The sequence below is a fragment of the Labrus bergylta genome, chromosome 3 (assembly GCF_963930695.1).
Source record: "Labrus bergylta chromosome 3, fLabBer1.1, whole genome shotgun sequence".
In the NCBI taxonomy this organism is placed as follows: Eukaryota; Metazoa; Chordata; class Actinopteri; order Labriformes; family Labridae; genus Labrus; species Labrus bergylta.
Genome location: NC_089197.1, coordinates 23,273,954 through 23,297,700, shown reverse-complemented (window position 1 = coordinate 23,297,700; position 23,747 = coordinate 23,273,954). Strand labels below are relative to the sequence as shown.

Below are 23,747 nucleotides of genomic sequence, written 5' to 3'. Positions count from 1 at the left end.
AATGTTATGCTGTAAATTGGGGTAAAGGGTACTGCTCCAATTACACAAGTTCTGTGAAGTAAGCACACAGAATTTGTTTAGCTCAGAAAAAAACATTTTGGGTGACTTCTCCGGAATAGCAATGATTGTAAAAGGTAAATGGACTTAAACTTGTATAGCGAGTCATAGTCTTCTGACTAATGGCGATTGCATCATCAGAGGGAGTTTGGCATGGGCAAGAATACCATGAAGCAAAAGCAGTCTTAAGATTGGACATTGACTTTGATATTTGCATTCATCAGATGAAGAACATCTGATGAAAGATGAAATTGACTTTGAAATTTTGGGTTTGGTAATCTTAAGGGTTGACATTTGCTAAAGGCTTGAAATGAGGACACAGCTTTATTAAGTGTGGTACTAAATTGTTAGACAAGGTATTTAATTGGTCGCCTTTGGTGTGTTTGTGTGCATATTTGTATAGCTGTCCCCTAAACATCTTATCTCATCATGTGTTTGGTCTTTTTCTTATATTTAGAGATTTGGCCTAAAGCAGAAAATCTTTCCAGAGGGAGCCGATAGGGTCTCCTTTCCTCGTTGAATATCTCTTCACTTGAGCCTGCTGGATTTTACCGAACGATGGTTTTTGTGATTCAATGGCTCTCAATTGGGTCTACTATTAGCCTTATAGGCTCCTGTGTCTATTCATGATAAGACAAGATAAAATAAGATATGTTTATTGTCATTGAACAAGTACAACGAAATATTGTGGGGCAAGCCTGTATGCCTAATATCAGAAATATACAAATACTAAAACCAAATATTTAAATAAGAAATATTCTTCTGTGATGCAGAGAGTCAGTGGGGGGGGGGTGGGTGTCGCTTCTGTGTGTTCAGGGGCGAGACCGCTCTGTGGTAAAAGTAGGCTAAATGTTTTTTTTCTCTCTAAATGGTCCATGATGCAGACTGACAGCTAAAACATTGAGTCAAAAGGACACTCAATACAGGAGAAAGTTTACTTTTCCTTGGGTGAAGTTTAAAACTAAGCTGACTTCGCCACCTACCGACGAATTAGAGGGTGGTTTCAGGTGTCACCGCCACTACGGCAGGTGGCGCTGTCACAGCCACGACGGCAGGTGGCGCTGTCACCGCCACTACGGCAGGTGGCGCTGTAGGCCTGTTCTCAGTGAGTAGTGCTTCCGCTATCATTGAGAACAGAGAGCAATCGGTTCCTGATAAAAAATACAAACAATGGGCAAGAAGCACAAAAAACACAAGTCCGAAAAACATGGATATGAAGGTATTATCAGCATTTTTTTTAAAAAAAAGCATGCATTCAGTTATTAAATTCGAGGTTTGGTTTCTTAATTAAATAAGATTTAAATTCGGGTTGGGCAGTAAGTTTGTCGCGTTAGCAACACCATAGTGCTAACCTAGCTAGCTGTGTAGCATGTGTCATTGTACGCATGCTACAGAGAGTAGTTACTCTTATCTCTCGGGTATTTCTGCATAAAGGCAAGATTTGTTTTTAATACTACGGTACAACTCATACATGTTAACTAGCTCTTTCCAGCACGATGTCTCTGCTATCTGTTAGCATGTTTGTTGAGGTGTGTTGATGTGTGTTGGTGTGTGTTGAGGTGTGTTGGTGTGTGTTGGTGTGTGTTGAGGTGTGTTGGTGTGTGTTGGTGTGTGTTGAGGTGTGTTGGTGTGTGTTGGTGTGTGTTGAGGTGTGTTGGTGTGTGTTGAGGTGTGTTGAGGTGTGTTGGTGTGTGTTGGTGTGTGTTGAGGTGTGATGAGGTGTGTTGGTGTGTGTTGAGGTGTGTTGGTGTGTGTTGGTGTGTGTTGAGGTGTGTTGGTGTGTGTTGAGGTGTGTTGGTGTGTGTTGAGGTGTGTTGGTGTGTGTTGGTGTGTGTTGAGGTGTGATGAGGTGTGTTGGTGTGTGTTGAGGTTTGTTGATGTGTGTGTTGAGGTTTGTTGATGTGTGTGTTGAGGTTTGTTGGTGTGTTGTTGAGGTGTGTGTTGGTGTGTTGTTGAGGTGTGTGTTGAGGTTTGTTGGTGTGTGTTGAGGTGTGTTGATGTGTGTTGGTGTGTGTTGATGTGTGTTGAGGTTTGTTGGTGTGTGTTGATGTGTGTTGGTGTGTGTTGGTGTGTGTTGATGTGTGTTGAGGTTTGTTGGTGTGTGTTGGTGTGTGTTGGTGTGTGTTGGTGTGTGTTGAGGTTTGTTGGTGTGTTGAGGTGTGTTGTTGACGTTTGTTGAGGTGTGTTGATGTGTGTTGATGTGTGTTGTTGAGGTGTGTTGATGTGTGTTGTTGAGGTGTGTTGATGTGTGTTAATGTGTGTTGTTGATGTGTGTTGATGTGTGTTAATGTGTGTTGTTGACGTGTGTTGTTGAGGTGTGTTGATGTGTGTTGTTGATGTGTGTTGTTGACGTGTGTTGATGTGTGTTGTTGATGTGTGTTGAGGTATGTTAATGTGTGTTAATGTGTGTTAATGTGTGTTGATGTGTGTTGACGTGTGTTGATGTTTGTTGACGTGTGTTGATGTGTGTTGATGTGTGTTGTCTGCAGAGTACGGAGAGAGACCATTGAAACTTGTGCTGAAGGTGTCTGGAAACGAAGTGACGACAGGAAGTTCAAGCCGGGACACTTTTTACGATGAACAGCCAGCGGACTTAAACAAACCAAAGGACAAGAAGAAGAAGAAGAAGAAGGATAAAGACAGGAGTTTTGTTTCTCCTGAGGATGACAGAGTTAAGAAAAAGGTAATATTACCAAACCCTGTTCTCTACGCTCCTGAGTAGTTAGTTAGTTTTAGTTGTTAATCTCCTTGTATTTAATGTTAGATGACAAAGAAGAAGAAAGGTCAAGACCCAGCTGGAGATGAAGACCGGGAACGGAGCAGAACTCCCATTCGGTCAGAGCTGGACAAACTGGAAGGTAGTGTCCTGTTTTCTCTTGTTTGCATTTCATGTTAAAATCTTTTCTCCCGCTTTTCAGCAATTCTATGTTTTTATGTTGCTTGCAGAAAAAGAGCAGACACCTCTGCAGGAAGCTTTGAACCAACTCATCAGGCAGCTCCAAAGGTGCAGCTTCACTCATGTCTTGTGATAATGGTTTGCTTGTTCATTCAAAGACTTGTTTTAAATGTAGGCGCAGGTCACATCTGTGTTTGTGATTATATAACTGAACCTCCACCCCCTCCCTTAAAGTTAATAACTGTTAAAGTAATTGTGTGTGTTTTCTCTGTAGGAAAGACCCCAGTGCATTCTTCTCGTTCCCGGTCACAGACCTCATCGCTCCTGGCTACTCTGCCGTAATCAAGCGGCCCATGGATTTCAGCACCATGAAGGACAAAGTAAAGAAAGAGTGCTACCAGTCGTTGGATGAACTTAAGGTATCTGCATGTACACAAAACTTCCAGCAAACAACTTTTTCTCTTTCTTTGCTGGTTAACTTAGCAAACAGCAGCAGTTCATATTTGCCCCCCTCAGATTTCTTTGAGTAACTCGATGACGGGGCAGTTGTCATGTTTGTGTTTCCTCTGCAAGCTACTGTCTGTATCTTGCAAAACATTGTTTATGAAGTCGAATATGCTTGACCCTGTAACAACAACAGATAGACTTAGTGAGAGGAGTGTTTTTGTAGTGTGCAGACTGCTCTAGCAGAGTCCGTGTTTTCACCCATTATCACACTCAAAATTCACAGTTGAATTTTCCGAGTACATCTTGTTATAGCTTAACGCTGCCTGCTATAGTAATATATAAGATTCATCTTCATTAACATTTAAGTATCAGGAAGTGACCGATCAGACTTAATAACAGTAGATAACAAATATTAGAGGACTACAATCAGGGCACAAAAAAAAAACAGGGTCAGGGCACCCCTTTAAATGTTTGGGATTGAGATTAAGTATAGGTACTTAGAGAGAAAACTGAACGCTCAACAAACATGAATGTTTATGTCATGTCCAGTGCTTGATGATTTTGTTTCACTGATGCAGGTGGATTTCAGGATTATGTGTGAAAACGCCATGATTTACAACAAACCTGAGACCATTTACCACAAAGCAGCTCGGAAACTGTTACACTCAGGGATGAAGATCTTGAGCCAGGTATGAAAATGGTCTTGTCCTCTTGTTTAGTTCAATATACTGTGTTTATAGTATATTCCATATTCTTTTCTTTTGGGGGGTTTGCTTGGAAGGATAAACATACAGTGAGTAGTTGTCATCTGGTATCCATAACAGACCAAAAATAATGCTGATGTCTCCATGTGACCTACAAAAGCAAAGCAAACCATCAGAAGAATATGAATTGTTTCTGTATTCATATTTTAATGTCCGTCATCAGTGTCACATGAAGGATTTAACAGCACGAAGACCATAAGTGCATTTGATTACAATTTCCATGGAAAAGATTGAGAGTTAGCGATATTAATGATGATTAAATGATGATAAAATGACAGCAGCTTGTTCTTCTTTCCATTTAATTATACTACTTTATACATGTTCTGGGGTCTCGTTTATAACCGCTGAGTATGGACAAAACCAGGCCTGAAACTGGCAAAAGCCATTTCCCACATATTCACGTATGTGATCTATGAAAACAGACCTGACAGTAAAATATGCGCACCAGTAAGTTAACTCGGACACAGGCGTAAATACATTTCGGAGGCAGTGGAAATTGGCAACACAAAGGTGGTGAATTGAAGCCTGCAGAATGTATGTTGATGCTTCTCTTACATTTTATTTCACTAAATATCAAACTTTACCACCAGATCCACGTCATCATAATCATTCAAACTGGCAGTTTCATATAAATGTGGAAATTAAGTCTGGGCATCTCTCACACGATCTTAACGCCTATTAATCCTCCTAATTAGTCACAGTGCAGGCAGATTGCCACGATCAAATGTGGACAACAATTGAACATTGTTCATGACTAAACTTCTGATTATAAATATGGTAGATTGAGGGAGACTGCTGACTGTCGTGAGCATTTTGACAATATATGAAGAAATCAGTGTGTGTGCCGTCAACATATAAACACTGCTGATCCACTGTTTTGACTGTTTTCTTAAGTTCCCTCAATAAAACAACTTAGGAAATGTTCCTAGCAGGTTTGTTGTGATCCGCTTGTGGACGAGGCTTATTAATGATGCAGCATATGAAAAGAAATCGGAAACCATGTAGGATGCAGCGATTTAGTTCGACACGACTAACATACGGTCACAATATAATTACTACTGCGACCCAATCCTCAGCTGAAGTTCAGTTCCTGTTAAACCCACATAGTTTGGCCTGTAAATGTGTAACTCCCTATTCTCTGTCAGAATATGTCATTATTTCACTTCCTGTATTGATGGCACAGTGAAGCAGTGTGGTCTTTTTTTTTTGATAATTCAACATATGGGGGTAGTAGATAGCCTCTGAGTGATTACATACAGCATTAACAGGCAGTTTTACGTTTCTCCAAATCGTCTGTCTACAGGAGAGGCTGGAGAGCCTGAAGCAGAGCATAGAATTCATGTCTGGCCTAGATCCCTCTGGCAAACAGCTGGGGCAGTCCAAGGACCAGGGAGGCACCGGCCTGGACCAGAATGGAGAGAGACCCAGCACTGCCACAGACAGCAGTGAGAGCTCTCATACACCCAGCACACCCAGGTCCGTCATCCTGCTGTTATCAGATGCTTTTTTTCCTTTAATCACAGTCCTATGCCTCTAAAGCTGAGAATAAAATGTGAGGAGTGAAAACATATTCAAATATAAATTAAAGATTAAAAATAAATGTATAAGCCTTAAATAACTGAAATATAGATATTTTTCAACAATTTGCCTCTCGTCAGCGTGGTTAAGCTGGAGATGACTTGATGGATAGAAGTCAAAATTCAGCATATTGGTGGAAACAGTTTTGTCCTGTGGGAGTTCTGTTGGTTTGTTTTCACCTGACACCACATGAATATGTTTCCAGCAGTGGAGCTGTAGGCAGAGAATCTGAGGAATGCCTCCCAGCATGCGGGGTCTTGTTTTCTCTCGTGGCTGTGAATCTTTCAAATCAGTGCTGTTGCGTGTCGGATATGACTCACTGTCAGAGGAAACTGCAGAGAAACCTTTACTTTAATGTTTTTTTTTATTCAGCTGCTTTCCTCTGTCTGGGTTACATCAGATGATACTGCATATGACATCTTTATGGCGTCTATTGACGTCAGCAGGGCTCTTACATGTAGATTATCTAATGACTTAAGGTTGCACATAGAAGTTTGATGTCACTGGTGTAGGTGTTTAGCTGCAGTGTGCAAGCTTTTTATTCTCATTTCAAAAGAAAAGCCTCGTCAGTCATGGTCAATGTGCCTCTTCCGCTGTCTTTCAATTAGTTTTTTCATTTACAGACACGACAAGGACTCCAAGGACGAAGCAGCAAAGGCAGAGAAAGAGCTTGAGGAAATTCGCAAGGTCATCGAAGAATCTGGAGGAAAGCTGTCCAACAGGATGCTGCAGAGTGATGTGAGAACACAGGGTTGAATAAATGATTCATTTCCTTTTTCAAACGGACATATTCGATATGAAAAATATCACGACTCCTGTTCTGAGTTGACGTCATAAAAAGAAAATTATTGGGATCTAAAAGACCTTGGTGTTTAGTGGAATTCTTTTTGTTAACACAAGCTCTGGCCTCAGAGTTGAAGCGTCTGCATGGTGCAAATGCATCATTCTTCATCTTGTTCATGTAAATCCATGTTAAGACACAATGCGGTCACTTCTCTGAATTCTGATTTTGTAAATCATTTGTTGTGTAGTTGGATTTCGCACGACGGAAGTCTGATGGCTCCACCACTCTTGCAATCCTCAACCCAGCAGATCCATCAGTTGGAGGTTAGTTCACCTGAGAGAAAAATTGCATTCATCCTTGAATCCTTAATGTCTTGACAACAACTTAACACCTACATTAGTTTACATATATATCACACAAGAATGCATGATTGTCTTGTTTCTAGCAGTACTGGGAATTTTTTTCAAAAGTCCTGCATCCGTAAATCGGTACAATAAAGGAACAGCAGTGGGTTCAGGATTGTATTATGATAATAATGTTTAGATATGTTTTTTAATACATTTTCAGAAGTTGAGAATAAAAACGGTATTATAGACTGACAAATAGAGGCCTCTTATATATCCCTAACTGCATTCATTACATGGGCTCATTTATCTTATAATAATATAACATAAAAAGCTAAGGAAGGAGAGTCTTTTGGAGAATATACATTTATTTAAGGCATTGGTAAAGATGTTCATTTATCTAATGAATTTGATATTTATTTATATCTGGTTTGTTTCAGTCCATAAAATTGAAATGAAAATATCAAAACCATCAAACATTCACTGGTTCAAGCTCTGATAATGTGATGTGGACTTGTTGTCTCAGCCCTTTCTGATTGTAAACTTGTCTGTAGATTAAGGAGAGCTGCTAGGACACAAAAGAATGCACCTTGTTAGAAACCCCTTGGAATCTGATGATGCAGATTGATCTATCATGGTATTGTAATGGGGGAAAGAACTTGTGATAGTTGGTGAACTATTTAAGCGTTTCCGTTGCAGATGTTGGTTACTGTCCTGTAAAACTGGGCATGATGTCCAATCGGCTGCAGAGCGGCATGAACTCCCTGCAGGGCTTCAGGGAGGACAAGAGGAACAGAATCACTCCAGGTACACCATTGTCTGCAAATTGATAAAATCAGGCCTCCCCTTGTTGTTGTTGTAGCTGATGTGACAGACAATGAACTATTAATCACAATTTCCACAGTGTCCTACGTCAACTACGGCCCGTTCACCTCCTATGCCCCCACCTATGACTCCAGCTTTGCCAACGTCAGCAAAGAGGACTCTGATCTGATCTACTCATCCTATGGCGAGGAGGCCAGCATGCAGGGCTCAGACAGGTATGTGCAGCACGGCCACAAACGCACTCCATCTCTGTGGTGTTCACACAGAATGTCACTGGAGGCATTCCTGACTGATTACTCTTCAGATGTTTCTCTTTTGCACTGAGGTCATCCAGCTGAGAGGAGGGGCTGCAGACTGAGCCTCGTCCTGACTTCTTACTCACTCTGTTTAATTTGTACAGTCATCTCACAGTACACTAATGACAGCATCAGTTTACTGTATCTCCCCCAGAAACACAGCTGATTTACTTTGAATTGTTTGCATGGTCCATGTCACTCCCTGTGTGTGTGTATCCGGGCTAAACATTGAAGGTGACTGGATGTTTAGTGTCTAGTGTAGTCATTGAGTGAGCATCTACAAAGAACCTTTAATGTTATAAACATGAAAAAAACTTAGTAACTTTATTCAGGATTGTTTATAGTTTGTACTTAATATCTCTGTGAAGGAAGACATTTGTATTTTACTCAATTGAATATGTACTTACAAGGATTTTCTTTAAGGAAGAGTTTGCAATACCTTCTGATTTGCTCTTTCGGAAACCTGTGTGTGTTTTCACCTTTATGTTTTGTATCATTGTAGTAAAATCATTTCATAATTGCTCAATGTCTGAGCCTTTATTTCTCTTGATTAACAGATTTCAGGAGGTTCCGTTTCATTCCTTAGAAACCGTTAGACGGCCAATAAAGTGATTGTGATTTTAACCCTGCTGCTTAGAAAACATTCACTTTTAAGTTTATCTGTTTGTGTGTTTGGCAGCTTGTCAGAGTTTTTGGCCAAATCAGACGAGTATGTTTACAAACTGGCAGACAATATCCTGGATGCGGTGACAAATGGGGAGCATTCAAAAACCCTCAAGGAGACAGAGCAAGTAAGTACCTAATGTGACATTCAAACTCATCCAGGTGAAGTTAAACAGCACTGGATAGAAATGAAGAGTGTTTACTGAATGTAATGTTTTTTTGGTTTTTTTTCAGCAGGTGGAGGAGGAAACCAATACACAAGTGGGGAAGGATGACATGGAGGTGAGTGTTGGTAGAAATCTGGAGCTGATGCCCACCAAAAAGCTGTCCTCTGTGATAAACAGCATCTGTGCCTTTCCGTGCAGCAATAACAAAATAACCATTGTGTGTGTTTAATGTAATGTGATGTTGGGAAGTGGATCTCCTGCTGTACAGCTCGTGTTCTTGTGTTTTACCTCGTGTGGATACTTCATTTCACTTTGGCATTAAAGATGGCCTCTGCAGATGGTTGCTGTATCAACCAGCTGTGTCAACATAGCAGGGGCCTGCCTTTAGCCATGATCCATCCACACATGGAAAGAACATTTCCCTTCAAAACACAACATTGCGACTCACTCATAGCTCGCTGTTGAAGAATTTGAAGGGGCCCGTATTTTCTTCTAGCGCCTGCTGGCTGGGCCGGAGCTGAATTACTCCTCAGAGTGACGCAGGAAACCAAAGCACATCCCCCCCTTCACCAGACACACAGCAACCCTCTGTCCTGCCCGTTTGCTGTTCTTGGCTGCTCTCCAGTTTACTCTCATCCCCTGCCCGGGTGTTGCAGCTTTTCATTAGGTTTGAATTTATTTCAGCGAAGAGGCAGTGTGACTAAAGAGGCTTCTAAAGGCCTGGATGTTCTCTTGAAGCGTCAGCTGTCTACTGGGGCATGCATCTTTTTAATCTGACTCAACATGCCCCCCCCCCCCCTTTTTTTTTTGTCTTGTAGGTAGCTGAACCTGATGGAACCAAAAGCAACAGGCCCAACTTCCTACGCTCTGCTGCAGGCCTGCAAGAAGCTGCCGAACTCTCTGCGGGTAAAAGTCCTCTTTAGCACTTGTAACATAAAGTCATTCAATATAAGATCATTTTCATAATAAATCAGGGTATCTGCAGGTCTTCAAATAATTCAAAAATGTAATTAACCTCATACAAGTATTAGAAAGTATACACATTTAAGAATGTTTCCACCAAAATGTAAATGTAGTCACTTACTAATTAATGTTAGTTACTAATTATTGACTCCCCACTCTCATGGGAGACATATGAACTGGACACAGATTTGGTCAGCCCTGAATATGTGAACAAAGAATTTCATAATTAAAAGCTGTTGTTGCCATTTAGGGAATTCAAAACAAGAACAAAACTCCAGCTCTGATCTGAAGCAGTTAGACGAGCCTGTTATCTATTCAGCGCCCCATTAAGATTCCTCTTAGATCTTTCTAACAGCCCACCAGAGTTTTTCTCTCTTCCTATGCTCTCTCAGCCCTCAGACAGTAATGTTACAGAAAGGAACAAAGGATGTACTGTTCAATACAGAGGACAGGTGGGATTACCAACCAAGTAACATGAGGAACTCAGAGAAAAAAAGCAATAACTGAATGTGTGCTGTCTTTCTTCACCCCGTCTTGTCACAGAGGCTCTGCACTTCCAGGAGAAACTGGACGAGACTACAAAGCTCCTGCGAGACCTGCAGGAAGCTCAGAAAGAGCGTCTGAGCACCAAGCAGCCGCCAAACATGATCTGCCTGCTTGCCCCGACTGCGAAGGAGCTCGAGCTGGGTAAGAGCCTTTCAATCGTAGACCATTGTTCTGCATTATAACCATGGTCACCAGCTGAAGACTACCAACAACACCCCAGTTATTTTGTTAGATTTTAGCTCAACATGAGTTCTATGGATCTTTGATTCAAATAACCAACCCCCACCCACAGGGACCTTTTCCTTATAATGACTTTGCATAGAAAACTTTCCAAAGAACAAAGCTGGCTAGTGCTACCAATCTTTATTACTGATGTGGTTAATATGAAGCAACAGTTATTTCCTGGTGAGCGTAGCTTATGGAGATGGGCAGAGTGTCCATTAGGATAACAAGTTGACTAAAAGGCATTATTGGACAGGCTCATGACAGGCCCGGGACATCACAGATACAGGGTTGTATTTAAGTTTTTTTTTTTTGTCAATAGCGTGCGTTGCCATGAATTTACTTTTTCAATTGAAAAAAAATGATTTTTTAATTTCTTGTTACTTTTCCATCTCTGTCTGCAGCTGAGAAGGTGACAGGGAACCTGGCTGAGTTAACAGGTCAGGTGGCCCCGTGTGATGTCAGCACCGTGTACGGCATCAGGAGGGCCATGGGCGTTGCTTTACCTCCGGGACTGCCTGAGACATTCATTGACCTCACTACAGGTAGACATATTGAAATTTCATGAATGCTGTTTTTAACTTAAATGTTTATATTAAAAGAAACATCATTAAGAAGTTATAACATCTAATTTAAACTTTTCAATGTTTTCAGTGCGGGAGACGGCTGAACCAATGGAGACCATGTCTAGTTGTCAGGATACAGCTCCAATCATCACTGTATGATTTGATTCCAACAACATTCACAGTTTAGTAACTTAATTTTTGTAGAAAGTGTGTTTTTTGTGTCATTTTTATGCATTTCATTCAATAAACTTCTTTTTATATAAACTTTGGCTCTTGTAAAATACTGAATGCAGACTTAGGAAAACATTTATTACATTCTGTAACTGTACAAAAGTCAATGCCACTTTCATTCACATAAAGGCCAATACTTTAAAATTTTTGTTAATATGTATCAACAATTACAGAAACATGATGGTCTCAAAAAGATAAGGCCACGAGACAGATCAAGTTTTCAGAGACACAGAGCGATTGGGATCAGTTCAGGAGATAGTCTGAGCTGGGTTCAGAGAAAACTTCACAGCAGGCAGGTTGTTAGGTCACAGACAAAAGAGCTTCACAGGTTTCCCTCTTTGCAGCATTTATGCAGACAAGCAGCAGCACTCAAACATACAGCACATGGATTTGTGACAAGTCTGTTTTCTCCTGAAAAGCAGCAAATAGCCTGTAAGAAATTTCATTTGAGACACTTTATTCTTGTTTTAATACACAGCTGGACCTCTATTAAAGGTTTAGAAAAAGAACAAATTATTATTATGCGAGTATCTCCGATGAAGGCATGAAAGAAGATCTATTTCTGATAACGCTCATTACACAGTAACAGAGCAGTGGGTCCAGACTTGACTTTCAAATGATGATCCAAACAGAATCCATTGTTTTGTTTTTTTAAGGACCAAAGAGGTCTTCAAAAATAACAACTGAAGTTGGCATTGGTGCAATACATATTTTAACTACCGATAAACAAGTTAAAGACAAGAAGTACAAAGGTGACGGACCACTGGACGTATATCTGTTTGTGAAAGGAAACAAAGATGATGATTGTACATTCTGACCACCTCTTCATCGTCCTGATCCATCTGAAAGGTTGGAAAGTGTTGCTTCATTGTGACATCACAGGAACCCAGCTGCATCAGTCAGTTTGTGCTGTGCAGGAGCGTTTGAACTCTGACCCCTTTACACAAATCTGTCTCCAATTCTGCTTTCTTCAGCAGCCTGACCTCAACTCATCCCCATGCTCTGTTGCTTGCTCATGTCCGTACACACAAAGAAGGTTTTCAGCTCCCCTTTGCCCTTCACATTAATGAATCCTCGACACTCGCAGGAGTAGCCTAGCTTCTGCAGCACCTTCGTTGTTTCCTCTGTGACCTGGAAGACAAAGAAGGCTTAAATATTGCTAAGAAAACTTAACGGTCTGATTTAAAAGCACATCTTGAGAAGTGTTGAGAAGTTCCCTGTCGTAAAAAGAACACCTGGCTCCTCTTATAGAAGATAAGTAAAGAAGAAATATGAGTGTCTTTGGATCCACACTAAATGTAAAACAGCAAAAGAGAGGAAAATATCCAGTGTGATGACACAATAGTATTAATTTGACTTGCTGTTGAGAGGATTTTCATCACTGTTCCAAGCAGATAAAAATTAAAATAGAGCCAGTGTGATTTATTTTTACACTTGTGATCATGAAGAGATCTTCAGCACAGGGCTGCAGAGGTGTATCAGTGTGAAATGTGTTTGTGACACTGTTTGACCTGTATAAACAACAGGTGAAGTGTTTCAGTTGGGCTCTGTACCTGGATCTTTCCCAGCTCCCCGGTGCTCTCCATCCTGCTGGCCACGTTGACTGTGTTGCCCCAGATGTCGTACTGAGGTTTCCTCGCCCCGATCACTCCAGCTATCACAGGGCCATGATTGATGCCTGAGAAGAATGAAAAAAGAAAAGACAGGATGACACATCAGTTTGAAAGGTCATCTAAAGATCTCAGGCTGCACAGAGTTGGTGAGGTAGCAACATATATGCTATAATGGACAAGCTTAAGAAAAATGTTTTCAGTTATTAATGCAATTCTGGTGGTTTACAGTCCCTGATTTTTCAAGGACATTTTCTGTCTGGTAAAGGAAAAGCTATCACCATAGCTGCCTGGAGAGACAGAGAGGACATCTGCAAACTAAATTAACTGTTTCCCTGAGAAGCCAAAAAGTGAAGTATTATTCCACCGCATCTGAAGTTTGAGTTTTAAAACTCGAAGAAATGTCTGCTTCACACTCACAGCAAACTTCACATAAAGTGAAAAGAATTCTCTGGGTTAGCTTAACCTGAACTGGAGAAATTCATTTGACTATTTTTGTCAACACTTTATTCGAAAGCCTTCCAACCACGTTGACATCACAGAACTATATAGCAAACTGAGAATTTGATAGAAGAAAACAAACATCTCCCTCTCAAAAACAAAGAGAGTCAAATAATATACAATCATTTTTATTGTATTCAGAGGTTAATCAGCTACAGTGTTACTTTCTTGTGTATGAGAAGTAGCTTTTGGTTGCTATTGTTAGCTAATGTTAGCTAAATTAAATATTGCTGGTGAGATAGGGGGGGACAGGATGTGGTATATGAGTGGTCACAGTCGGGTGTGTCACAGTGCAATGGTGCATCACAGAAGATTGTATGCAGATGGCCGCAAAAGGTTAATATAGCTGATGAGACAACAAAACCAATAGAAAACTGTGAGAAGTGGAAACAATGTGTACACAGTGTTGCAGTCCAAAATAGAGCAGAGTAGGAGAGAAACAACTCAATGCTGCTCAGGGCAAGAGGGTGAGTTCACATTTCAAACACTTAAAATAAATAAAACCAAAAGTCACCGACAAAACACTCAACATTGAGTGAGTCAGAAAAACAAAAAACATCCTGAAGAAAGAAATAAAAAAGAGCAGGAGAAGGTAATAGCTATCGCTGGCTACAATTGGATTTCTTTGAATTCAAACATAAAGTATTTTAATTGCAACTGCATTTGAATTATATTTTGACATAGATTTAGCTGAGTCATTGTCATGTGATTATTTATATCAAACACAACAAGGACCACTCAAGAAGACACTACCACTCTCTTGACTAACATTGAGCTTACAGTGCACAGTCATATTCTATGTTTCAACTAATCTTGTTGTTGCACTGCTGTTACATAATGTTTCAACCTTTACTTTTGTGCTGTAATTGTCACCTGTGGAGCGCAGTGGTAGGGCTGAAGAACATTTCACTTTCAGTTTGTTTAAAAGGTGCAGTTCTAGCTCGAGTTTTGCAGCAAACAATGGAGCAAATTAAAGAGCATAATCCTATATACACTGCCAAATGTACCTCTGACCGCAAAAAAACCAAACATTTCTTAACACTGGTCAAAGAATAGGGTACCTTTCATATACACATGTATTCAAAAAGTATTAGTTTGAGGATTTGGCTTCAAATTCAGACAGTGCAGACCAGTCCATCACAAGGAAAGTGCCCTGTTGAAGGTTTACGGCACTCTGCAAAACTTGAGTTTTTATGTCTCATAAGTCTCGTAAGTTTGTCTCTTTCGCAAAAACTGTACCCAGACAGCAAACATCAAATCCTCTTCTGACTTCTGTCTCTACGCTAACAGCCACTGTAACATTATTTAAAAGCATCAGCCATAAAGCACAGGCTATACATTTCTGTCAAAGGAAACAGTACATTAGCTTGAAATATTGCTGTAAGGAATAAGAAAAAGCTCAAATGCCAGTCACGTTTTGCACAATGTAACCAGGGAAACGTGTCGCCTTATTGTGTAAGCTGGATACAGTGCAGTGCAGTAGTCATCAATGAAAGGTTCCTCCCCAAGCTGCCAAACAGCTGAGCACACTCACCCACACGCAGCCTGAAGCTATTGAAGGAATGTCTGTTGATGCCGTCCAACTTGCCGATCAGAGCGATGGCAAACTCCACCATGATCCCGATCTGTGCCTGCTGTCGCTCTTTGTCCTGAACAGAACATTCAACAGAATCATCATGAAACATTCATGTTTATATGACAACTATAAAATTGTGATCATGCTTTGCAAGTTAACACAGGCGTTCTGACCCAGGCCTGAACCTGGTCTGAGGCAGCTGCTACTCCACCTGATTGTTCTCCTGACCAGGCGTCCCACTGAGCCCTGCAGCAGCCATGTACGTGCTGCCAATTGTCTTGATCTTCTCCATACCGCTGAATTTGGGCTTGGACAGCAGCTGTTACGAGTAAGAGAAAAACAAGAGTGTAAGATGTGTGGGAATTCATCATTCCTCATTTCATCAGTCTCAGTATTTTCTCCTGTTGGCATGAAATGCAATGGGTATTCAACTCTTATTCTTAGTCCTGAGTTTAGATAACAAGACTGTGCTGTGTCTCTTAACACTCAAACATCATGTATCACATTGATGCACTCAACAAAGACTAAAGGGATGAGAACCAAAAAGAGGATCTTTGTATTTCTAACCTCGTCAAAGTCAGCGATGATCTCGTTCAGGAGCCTCAAGCATTCCAGACCGTCCTTGTTGATATCACACTCGGTGTAAAACTCTTTGAAATCAGGAACCGAGGCGAACATAACACACACACAGTCATAGGACTTGTAGTACAGGTCCTGTTTGGGGAGAAAAACAAAAAGTGAATAATATTAAGCAGTAAGTTTCAGGATCAATAAACCGATAATATCTATATAATCATAAATATTCATAAAACCACAATTTACTATTTTCTTTTTGTTCCAAATCATTAAGTGAAAAAGTAAATATAATTCAAGAAATATAGTACTGTTTTTCAAGAAAGTCTCACCTCGTTCTTTTTATTTTCCCCAACAAAAAGTGCTGCTACGTGGGCTGGAAGCACGTTCTCCAGCAGCAGCCGGTTCAGGTTCTCCCTGGTCTCGATCTCGTCCTGCTCTGTGCGGTTCTTATACTTTAGCAGGAAGTCCTGGCGGAAGCATGACTCATTCTAGAAAAAAGGAGCAAAGAGAGTTTAGAGTTTCTGCCTCCTTTCCTCACTTCCTCCAACTAAGATGCAAGCGAAGAGGCAGATTAAGATGTTTAAAGGTGTTTGCTTTGGAGCCTTCATTTTAAAGAACATCAATTGTGTTCATCAATGTTTTTTCATTACCATTTTACAACAATTGGAAGGGCCAAACTGGCAAATATTAGAAAAACAAAGATTTGTTTCTGAGAGATTCAAACGTTCCTCTGAACTTGCATTAGCTGTACATTTCAATGCTCTTTTAGTATTTGTTTTTAACAGTGGGTTTGTGATGAAAGGGAAAATAAATTGTAAAAGCAATGAGAATGACAGAGAAGTTTGGCATTACCTGTTGTGAGATGATGAGCACAGTGACCAGGAACAGGGTGATATATATGCAGCTCATCACCTGAGGGTGCTTCACCAGCCCCAAAAATCTCAGCGCACCGTCACCCTCAGAACTGTAGAACAAACATGAACATTCAAGTCCATTACATGTCTATACATAAATAATCATTCCTATGGAAACAAAAACTGAACTGACCTTTGACCACCAGCACTGATTGCTTACATGTTTCAAAAGTGTTTCTCACTAAACTACTGTGTTGAACTGATTAACTGTATGTTCAGTCCCACCTGCTGCAGTTCCAGGAGTCTGGACTGATCTGATGGAGGAGGTCCTTTTCGTAGCACTTGAACAGGTTGCTCTTGATGCTGAGGATGATGCTGTAGTATGCTGCAGTGGCCACGCTGACGAAGAGCACCTTGAGCTCAAAGCTCACCCGGAGGAAGACTCCACATGCAATGAGTGAGAGGATGCAGCAGTACACCGAGTACTGAGGAAGACAGAGGTAAGGGATGGAGTTAGACCAGGGCCATATGACAGCAACAACAACTGTCGTTAACATTCAGGTCAATAACATCAACATCACATTACATTGCTTTTTAAAAACAAACTATAATGTATGAACATAAAGAACCTTTATTTATCATCTTAAATGATTGCATTAATTATACACTATTTGTTTTTAGAACCATAAGGTATTTGGTATATTGTATTTCATTATGTACATATATAATTTAAGTCCTCTTGAACATATAAAAAATCAATGCAGTGCGGCTGAAAGCTCCACCAGAAATCTATAACGTGGAATATGTGAAAACACAAGCCTATAATGTAATGCACTTAATGCACATAAAAATAAGCTTGCATATCACCAAATACATTATTTTATGACGGATAGGAGTTATTCAGGTGTGGCTGATCTGACTGACGGGCTTGGGGTCGTAGTAGCTTTTTGTCAGGAGGATGACCCAAAGTTAGTTTGGAACAGCATTTCCAATATGGCCGCCGCCATCGATGGGCTTCAAAAGGGTTTTACGTCACCGAGACTACGTCCATGTTTATACAGTCTATGTTAGGAACGTTCATTTTAAAACACAATTTTTACTGAACAGAAGTTTTTGTAGAAGGAATGTGTGCGATGTGGATCAAAGTCTACTTCAAAAAAAATAATCTTAGTGTTTCCCCACAGGCAGCTGATGATGATGGTGATGATATCAATTCAATTCAATTCAAAAAACTTTATTTGTCCCCGGGGGGATTTGACGTCAAATGTTTTCTGATGTTCTGGTCTATGCACTGTATGCACATCAGATGATGCACAAATCCACGCTCATGGTACCAATTTCTTTCTCTCAGTTGAGGAGATGCATGAACATGTTTGTAAAGGCTATGTAATCCAGTCCAATACACAAAATGAAATGTCATTACAATTGAGGTTTAATAATTCCATCACTCACAGGCAGACAGAGGAAATCGGCCTCTAATCCCTGCCCACTGGAATCATTTCTGGGACACAGGGTGTCATTATCACGGGAACATTCTGTCACACGAGTCGGGACGAAGCACTGCAGGGGGGATAAAACTGAATTTACTGACAGGCAACATGCTTTGAAGTCTGGCATGGTAGCTATTAAGTGTAGCACAGCCAGAAATAGCATAGAGTACATAATGAGCCTCTCTTATCACAAAAAATGTGAGTGTGGTCATACCACGTTGAACACTGCCAGGACAATGATGACCGTGGTAGTGATGGCAGCAAGAGGGAGGCGCACACACGGCCGCTTGACCACCGCCTCAGACACAGCTGGGAGCCACTGGCATCTTGACAGCTTCTTTGGAAACAGGCGCTGCAGAAGATAAAGGGATGGGAGGAGAAGTTGAGAAAAGGTATGAGGAGCGAGCATGTGACTTTTTCAGTCTTTAGACATCACGTGGGAGAGACTCAGTGCTCGCTATTTTGAGTGAAGGAATCTGTCTGAGAGGAGAAAACACTGCCTGTCAAGGACTCAATGTCAGAAGTCATCCATAAGTCCAAGGTTAGCTATAGAAAGCTACAGGGCCGTGAATGCAAGGAATAGCATACATGACATGTTGACTAATTCTGGCTGTGAAACACTTATGTGCACTATACACATCCTTTCCCACCTTCCTTCATTGACCAACCACTTACTATTCATAATATGTTTGTGTTATTTTTGATCTAAAAAGTGATGCTTGATATCTCAAAACTGAAGAACAAGTGCAGTGAAAGAACACCTTGATGTCTTCTTTTAAGACTTCCCTTTATAAAATGTATAAATCGTTTTTTATCACCCATTAATAAACGAACGGTTAACAGATGTGAAAAATATTTTTTTTTTCCCCGGGTCGTATTTTCTGAAAAAGCTCCAGGAAGTGACATTTTATGCATGGTCTCAACGTCCTCCTCAATCCACTCCTCTTACAGAGATCAACAGTACAAACTCATCACACACTCCCGGTCTTCACCTGCCCAGCCAGAGGCCGACTTCCACACACTTCTATCTACTCTAGGAGCTCTCAAAGGCGGACAAACTCATCACACATTCCTGCTTTCAGCAGGTTTGTAGGATGGAGAATGAATACAGACACACAGACTCCTTCACAGACTTTTACATGTGTATGTCTACTTACCTCCTCTGTAAACATTATGCATTATAACATTATAAATATTCAGTGTTTTGCGGCCGATGACGATGCTTGTTTGTGTACGTACGAGCACGTATGAAGAGCACGCGAGGGAGAGCGAGCAACAGGTTACTGGTGCAGTTCGCCTAACGGCCATACGGTATCACTACAAAAGCAGTCTTTTTTTTAAGTTACATATAGCCCCTTTAAACATGGCGTTATGTAAAGAATGCAAAAATATTATAAATTATTTTTAAACAATCTTAGTTATAGTTTTGTGAGTAATAAAATGTAATACAATTACACAAAAAAAAACAAATTTTCTAAAATAGGACAAAATATGATATGTTAGATTTAAAAACAGAATTCTTCCAACTCCAGCATCCTAAAGCAAAATGGATTTCTTCATTCCCTGACATTCGGGGTGCAACCACAGTCTCACCAGTTTAATATCTCAGGATTAATACTCAGAACATTTTTTTTTTTTTTTTTTTTTTTAAGATTACAAATCTGTGCTCTTTTGTTAATACAGCCAAACATTTCAGGAGTAAGTTTAAGGAAGTTTACTGACAGTAAGTAAACTGCAACTTCTGCTGAAGGCTTCCTGAACTTTTTAACATGTCTCATGTGGCCTTCAGATTAAAGACATACAGAATTCCACATGTATTTTTCTCTTCTACTGCAGAAGGAAATTACATTTATGAATACCAATCTTATGCAAAAACACATACGTGAGTCATGCACAAGTTATTCAGTTCAGGGCTGGACCAGAGTTATACAAGGTGGAAATTTTTACTCTGATCTACATTCAGTGTGGGTTACTGTTAGAGCTATGACAGGTTTACTTTCCCTGTGAGGCCTTCTTTTCTTCATTTTCCACATGTCTAAATGTTAGCTGGGACCAGCTGAAACTTGCACTTTAGTCACTTGATTATCAGAAAGTCAGAGGTAAGACTCCACTCATACTGACCTGTAGGTGACTGGCAAAACAGATAGCCATGGTGAGCAGCAGCACACAAACTAACACTCCAAATACGTTCCCCAACAACTGTCGACTAAGAATAGGAAAAGTCAAATGTAAGTCAAAATTCACAATTCTGTGATATAGTTTTGATATTAAATAAAAGTTCAAATGTATTCATACTCACTCTTTTGTAACAAACATCTGAACCACAAAGATACAAAGGAAGATAAAGGTGGCACAGCCTACATAGTGCTTGAACATCGGCAGATCCAGGGCTCGGTACTAGGAGGAGGAAACACAGATCACATGAGCCTCTAGTTCAGCACCAGAATGCTTGATCACAGATGTACAACAATGAGAATTTTTCCAATTATAATCTTGCAGCTTTGACTTCAACTAACCTGTTTTTCTAGGTCTTTCTTTGGAAACCAAAGAGCTAGACTGCCGGTCTCTTCAGACTTTGACCACTGCCTAAGAGAGAAGAAGAAAGGCAACAACTAAATAATGGAAGAGAGGGAAGAAAAAAAGAAAGACAGGAAAACAAACACAACTTCACATTTCAAGTGTATTGAGTTTTTTTTATTTTTATAAATTGACAAAAGCACTGGATCACACAGGTAATAAACAGCTGCTACACTGATCTCTTTGGATTAACAATTAACACAATAACGTTGGATTATGTTGGAAGTAACTGGAAGGCCTCTCTTGGAAAATGAAGAACAGATTGAATTTACCTTATTAATGATGAGTTGAGTTACACATTACCTTATAATTATAGATCTCATGTGAAGGACAGTCTAGGCCCATTTACCTCAGACTTTCCTCTGTGTTTGAGTGAAGTATTAAAACCAGTATATGCATATTAAAGAATAATGAAGACACTTGTGAAATCTGAACCACTAAGACTATCGGTCTACAGTTATGCTTGTTGCTTTATAAGGCTGTATTTAAGCAAAGGGATGCTTTAAGCTTAATGCTCACTATAGTAGAGTAACAATAGTAGAGTAACTTGCTAAAAAGGCGATGCTAACGTGCTAGTGAGCAGGCATTCTACTCCCTATCCCCAAAACGGCCAACATGAATTTTGTCTTGCTGGTTTACCTTAATTTTGAAGGACTCTGCATGTTGTTAGTGATCGCAGGTGGTCGAGCAATAAATGCCTCTTACCATCAAAGTGCAACCTGTTTTGCTGGATTTCCTCTGCTTTGTGTAGTTCACTACGCATTTAACCTTTAGTCTTTGTTTCATGCAATTCTGTGTAAAAAGACTTAGAGATATATATCACAGGCACAAAATGTGATTTCAATGTAAACATGGGCGTACTTGCTGCTGAGCTCATCTATAGTAGTCGTCATCTCATTGTGCAGCTCTTCATCAAATTTACTCTTCTGGGATTTGTTCCTGCACAGTAGAGAACAGAGACAGTGAGAAAAAAGCAGACAAAGAGAGGCTAAAACACGCAAAAGGACTGGAACAGATGCCTGAAAAAAGACAAAAAACAGATCAGGTCATGCAGGTTACTTCGTGTCCAGGTTAGCTGTGCATACGGGCAACTTGGTTAATGCAATTCTGAGCATTAGTGAGAAAAAGTTTAGGTTTTGTGCCTGTGAGAAAGTTGCCTAGAGGGAGTGCAAGTGTGACATTGTCTGCAGGATTCAGCGGGAGTGTCTCTGCCGTGCTTCTGCGTGGAAGCCCCCTATTCTATCGGGAAGGAAACACTCTCACAGATGCACAGATCCAGATACACACAAGCCCCAGTCAGTGATCAGTGTTAATAAGAGCATGTCAGTCTGATTACAGAGGTTACAGGTTTTCTGATGGCTTTAAGGCTGACATGTTGGCTGTAGCAGTGAGAATCAATGATAAAAGACCAGTATTACACCACTTCTTAGGTTAGTGTTTGAATTACAAGGCCTTCCACAAAGGCAGTAGTTCTCCCCCTGGGTGGCTCTCAGACAATGATTCAAAAGGTAGGTTGATTGGTGGGAATGTTGAAGTGTTTTTCTTTTCCAAACAAATGAGTAATTTTAGCCAGTACTATCACAAATAATAAAAAATTCCAACAAGAGTGTAATAATTCCTTTTTTGGAAATAGTTTGAAGCCCAGTCATTGCAAGGAGGTAAGCTGTAGTTTAAAAAAAAAGGAAACTAAAAAACTGTTGTTTACAGTCAAACCTCCTTTACTCTTGCAAAAAGTGAATATTAGCAAGCTCCATGCGTTTTTGTTCATTTTTGGGGTCAGAAGGCCAAAGGTTGGGAACTACTGCCGTGAGTGTATGTGGACCTTGTGGGCCATGAAGGCCCCACTCACTTATAGCTGCTGAATGGAGGTGTGGGCAAGGAGAACGGTTCTTCTAGACACTCATCAAAGCTGTCAGGGCCCAACAATAGGACACACATTTATCAGAACACAGCTGGAGCCAAAAGGCACACACTTTTGAAAAAGTCACCCTTTAAACATCAGTTAAAAAATATTCCTTCATTAATGTCATCAGGCCTGAGTGGGTGAGGTGCACCTTATTTTAACTCCAGACTGTTCACCACCTGCTGCTGCTTCTGCTAGATTGGACTGTGCATACATGAAATCAAATCATGATTTCAGCTACAACACAAACCTACCAACCCCTTGTGCAGTCTCCTTTAATTATAGATGATTTTTTTAAATTACGACAATTTCTGTATGTCTAGCTGGACATCAGCAACAATGTGATGGCTGCTAGAAAATGAATACTTCAATATAATGTATTACAATTTAATTAAAAGGAAAGAAGACAGAGCAAAGACCAGTTCATATTTTACGAACATAAGGGAAAGTTCTGGCAGGTAAAGTTGATCGAAAACACATTTCTCCGGCTACCAAGATAAGCATTTAAAAAATGCAGAACCTCTAAATAGTGACCAAATGGAGACTTTATATGTCAAATCATCATTCCTGCCTTTCAAGGTTCTTACCTCTCAGTGTTGGTACCAGGGGCTGATCGTAGAGGGATGTCCTGGAATAAACATGGAAAATATTCACACAATAAGAATGCATGAAAATATGAGTCCCGAAGGCCAAACCCACCACAGCTCAATACATCTAACTTGTCCATGTGGCCTCAGGACTAAACTAGTCACTGTTTGGTTACCACTTGTCTTAGTTATACCTCTCAAACACTAAGCTGTTGTTCATTATGAAATTACAAAATCACTCAAAAGCAAAGTCTCTCATTCTTGCCTGAAGATTTAACATCCTACAGCAAATCAAAAAGTCCCTTCTTTTGTCATTGATAGTGTAAAGTCACAGTGCAGCAGTGCTTTAACAAACCCATCCTTTCATAACAGAACAATGTGTAGTTATTTTGTTGTTTTATAATCGTAACAATCGTAAGCTCGACCTCGCCTTGAATCTGAACACTATTCTTTAACATGGTCTCCGTCAGAGAATTGATATCTTAACAATAACTAAAAAACATCATGTGTACCTTCCAGCGTGGCTTGCCGTTGACAATGCTGTCTGGGGTGAATCCCTCTCGGTTCTGAAGGTGGGCAAAAGGTTTGACTGCCCCCCACGACTCCAGGTAACGGGTCATACGAACAGACGCCCTCATTTTCAGCCCATCATTCACCCGAGGTTTGGCTGCGCTGTTCAATGATGGGTCCTTGGACTTGAGAAACAAACACAAAATTGAATATT

At 40.3% G+C, this 23,747-nt stretch overlaps 2 protein-coding genes across 3 annotated transcripts in view; one reads left to right on the top strand and one right to left on the bottom strand.

Moving 5' to 3' along the window:
• The first annotated feature begins 1,122 nt into the window (after positions 1-1,122).
• brd7 (bromodomain containing 7) lies at positions 1,123-11,382 on the top strand. Its single transcript, XM_020626114.3, has 17 exons — positions 1,123-1,276; positions 2,547-2,740; positions 2,822-2,915; positions 3,004-3,061; positions 3,228-3,372; positions 3,979-4,089; positions 5,468-5,640; positions 6,366-6,480; positions 6,774-6,849; positions 7,570-7,677; positions 7,775-7,910; positions 8,671-8,782; positions 8,889-8,936; positions 9,640-9,727; positions 10,328-10,471; positions 10,957-11,097; positions 11,207-11,382. Exons 1-17 carry the CDS (start codon positions 1,228-1,230, stop codon positions 11,275-11,277), a joined length of 1,863 nt encoding a protein of 620 aa, XP_020481770.1. The 5' UTR covers positions 1,123-1,227; the 3' UTR covers positions 11,278-11,382.
• A 24-nt stretch (positions 11,383-11,406) lies between these two features.
• adcy7 (adenylate cyclase 7) overlaps positions 11,407-23,747 on the bottom strand; it is a 58,721-nt gene continuing 46,380 nt past the window's right edge. The window contains exons 11-27 of one of the 2 annotated variants that reach the window (XM_020626098.3): positions 23,536-23,718; positions 23,024-23,064; positions 22,383-22,442; positions 21,395-21,472; positions 20,473-20,542; positions 20,256-20,353; positions 20,078-20,162; positions 18,171-18,308; positions 17,919-18,026; positions 16,752-16,951; positions 16,465-16,576; positions 15,942-16,100; positions 15,604-15,750; positions 15,248-15,355; positions 14,995-15,109; positions 12,903-13,027; positions 11,407-12,480 (exon numbers count right to left, since the gene is read on the bottom strand). In XM_020626098.3, coding sequence (XP_020481754.2) covers positions 12,334-12,480; positions 12,903-13,027; positions 14,995-15,109; positions 15,248-15,355; positions 15,604-15,750; positions 15,942-16,100; positions 16,465-16,576; positions 16,752-16,951; positions 17,919-18,026; positions 18,171-18,308; positions 20,078-20,162; positions 20,256-20,353; positions 20,473-20,542; positions 21,395-21,472; positions 22,383-22,442; positions 23,024-23,064; positions 23,536-23,718 — 1,974 coding nt within the window. In that variant the 3' untranslated portion in view covers positions 11,407-12,333. The remainder of the gene's footprint in view (positions 12,481-12,902; positions 13,028-14,994; positions 15,110-15,247; positions 15,356-15,603; positions 15,751-15,941; positions 16,101-16,464; positions 16,577-16,751; positions 16,952-17,918; positions 18,027-18,170; positions 18,309-20,077; positions 20,163-20,255; positions 20,354-20,472; positions 20,543-21,394; positions 21,473-22,382; positions 22,443-23,023; positions 23,065-23,535; positions 23,719-23,747) is intronic. The other variant, XM_020626105.3, reaches the window with a different exon arrangement.

Excerpts from the sequence above, each read along its gene's own strand:
- brd7 (XM_020626114.3), top strand. The coding sequence starts at position 1,228 with ATGGGCAAGAAGCACAAAAAACACAAGTCCGAAAAACATGGATATGAA. Across the intron at positions 2,916-3,003 it reads AGAGCTGGACAAACTGGAAG|AAAAAGAGCAGACACCTCTG; the intron begins GTAGTGTCCTGT and ends TGTTGCTTGCAG. Across the intron at positions 10,472-10,956 it reads TGCGAAGGAGCTCGAGCTGG|CTGAGAAGGTGACAGGGAAC; the intron begins GTAAGAGCCTTT and ends CTCTGTCTGCAG.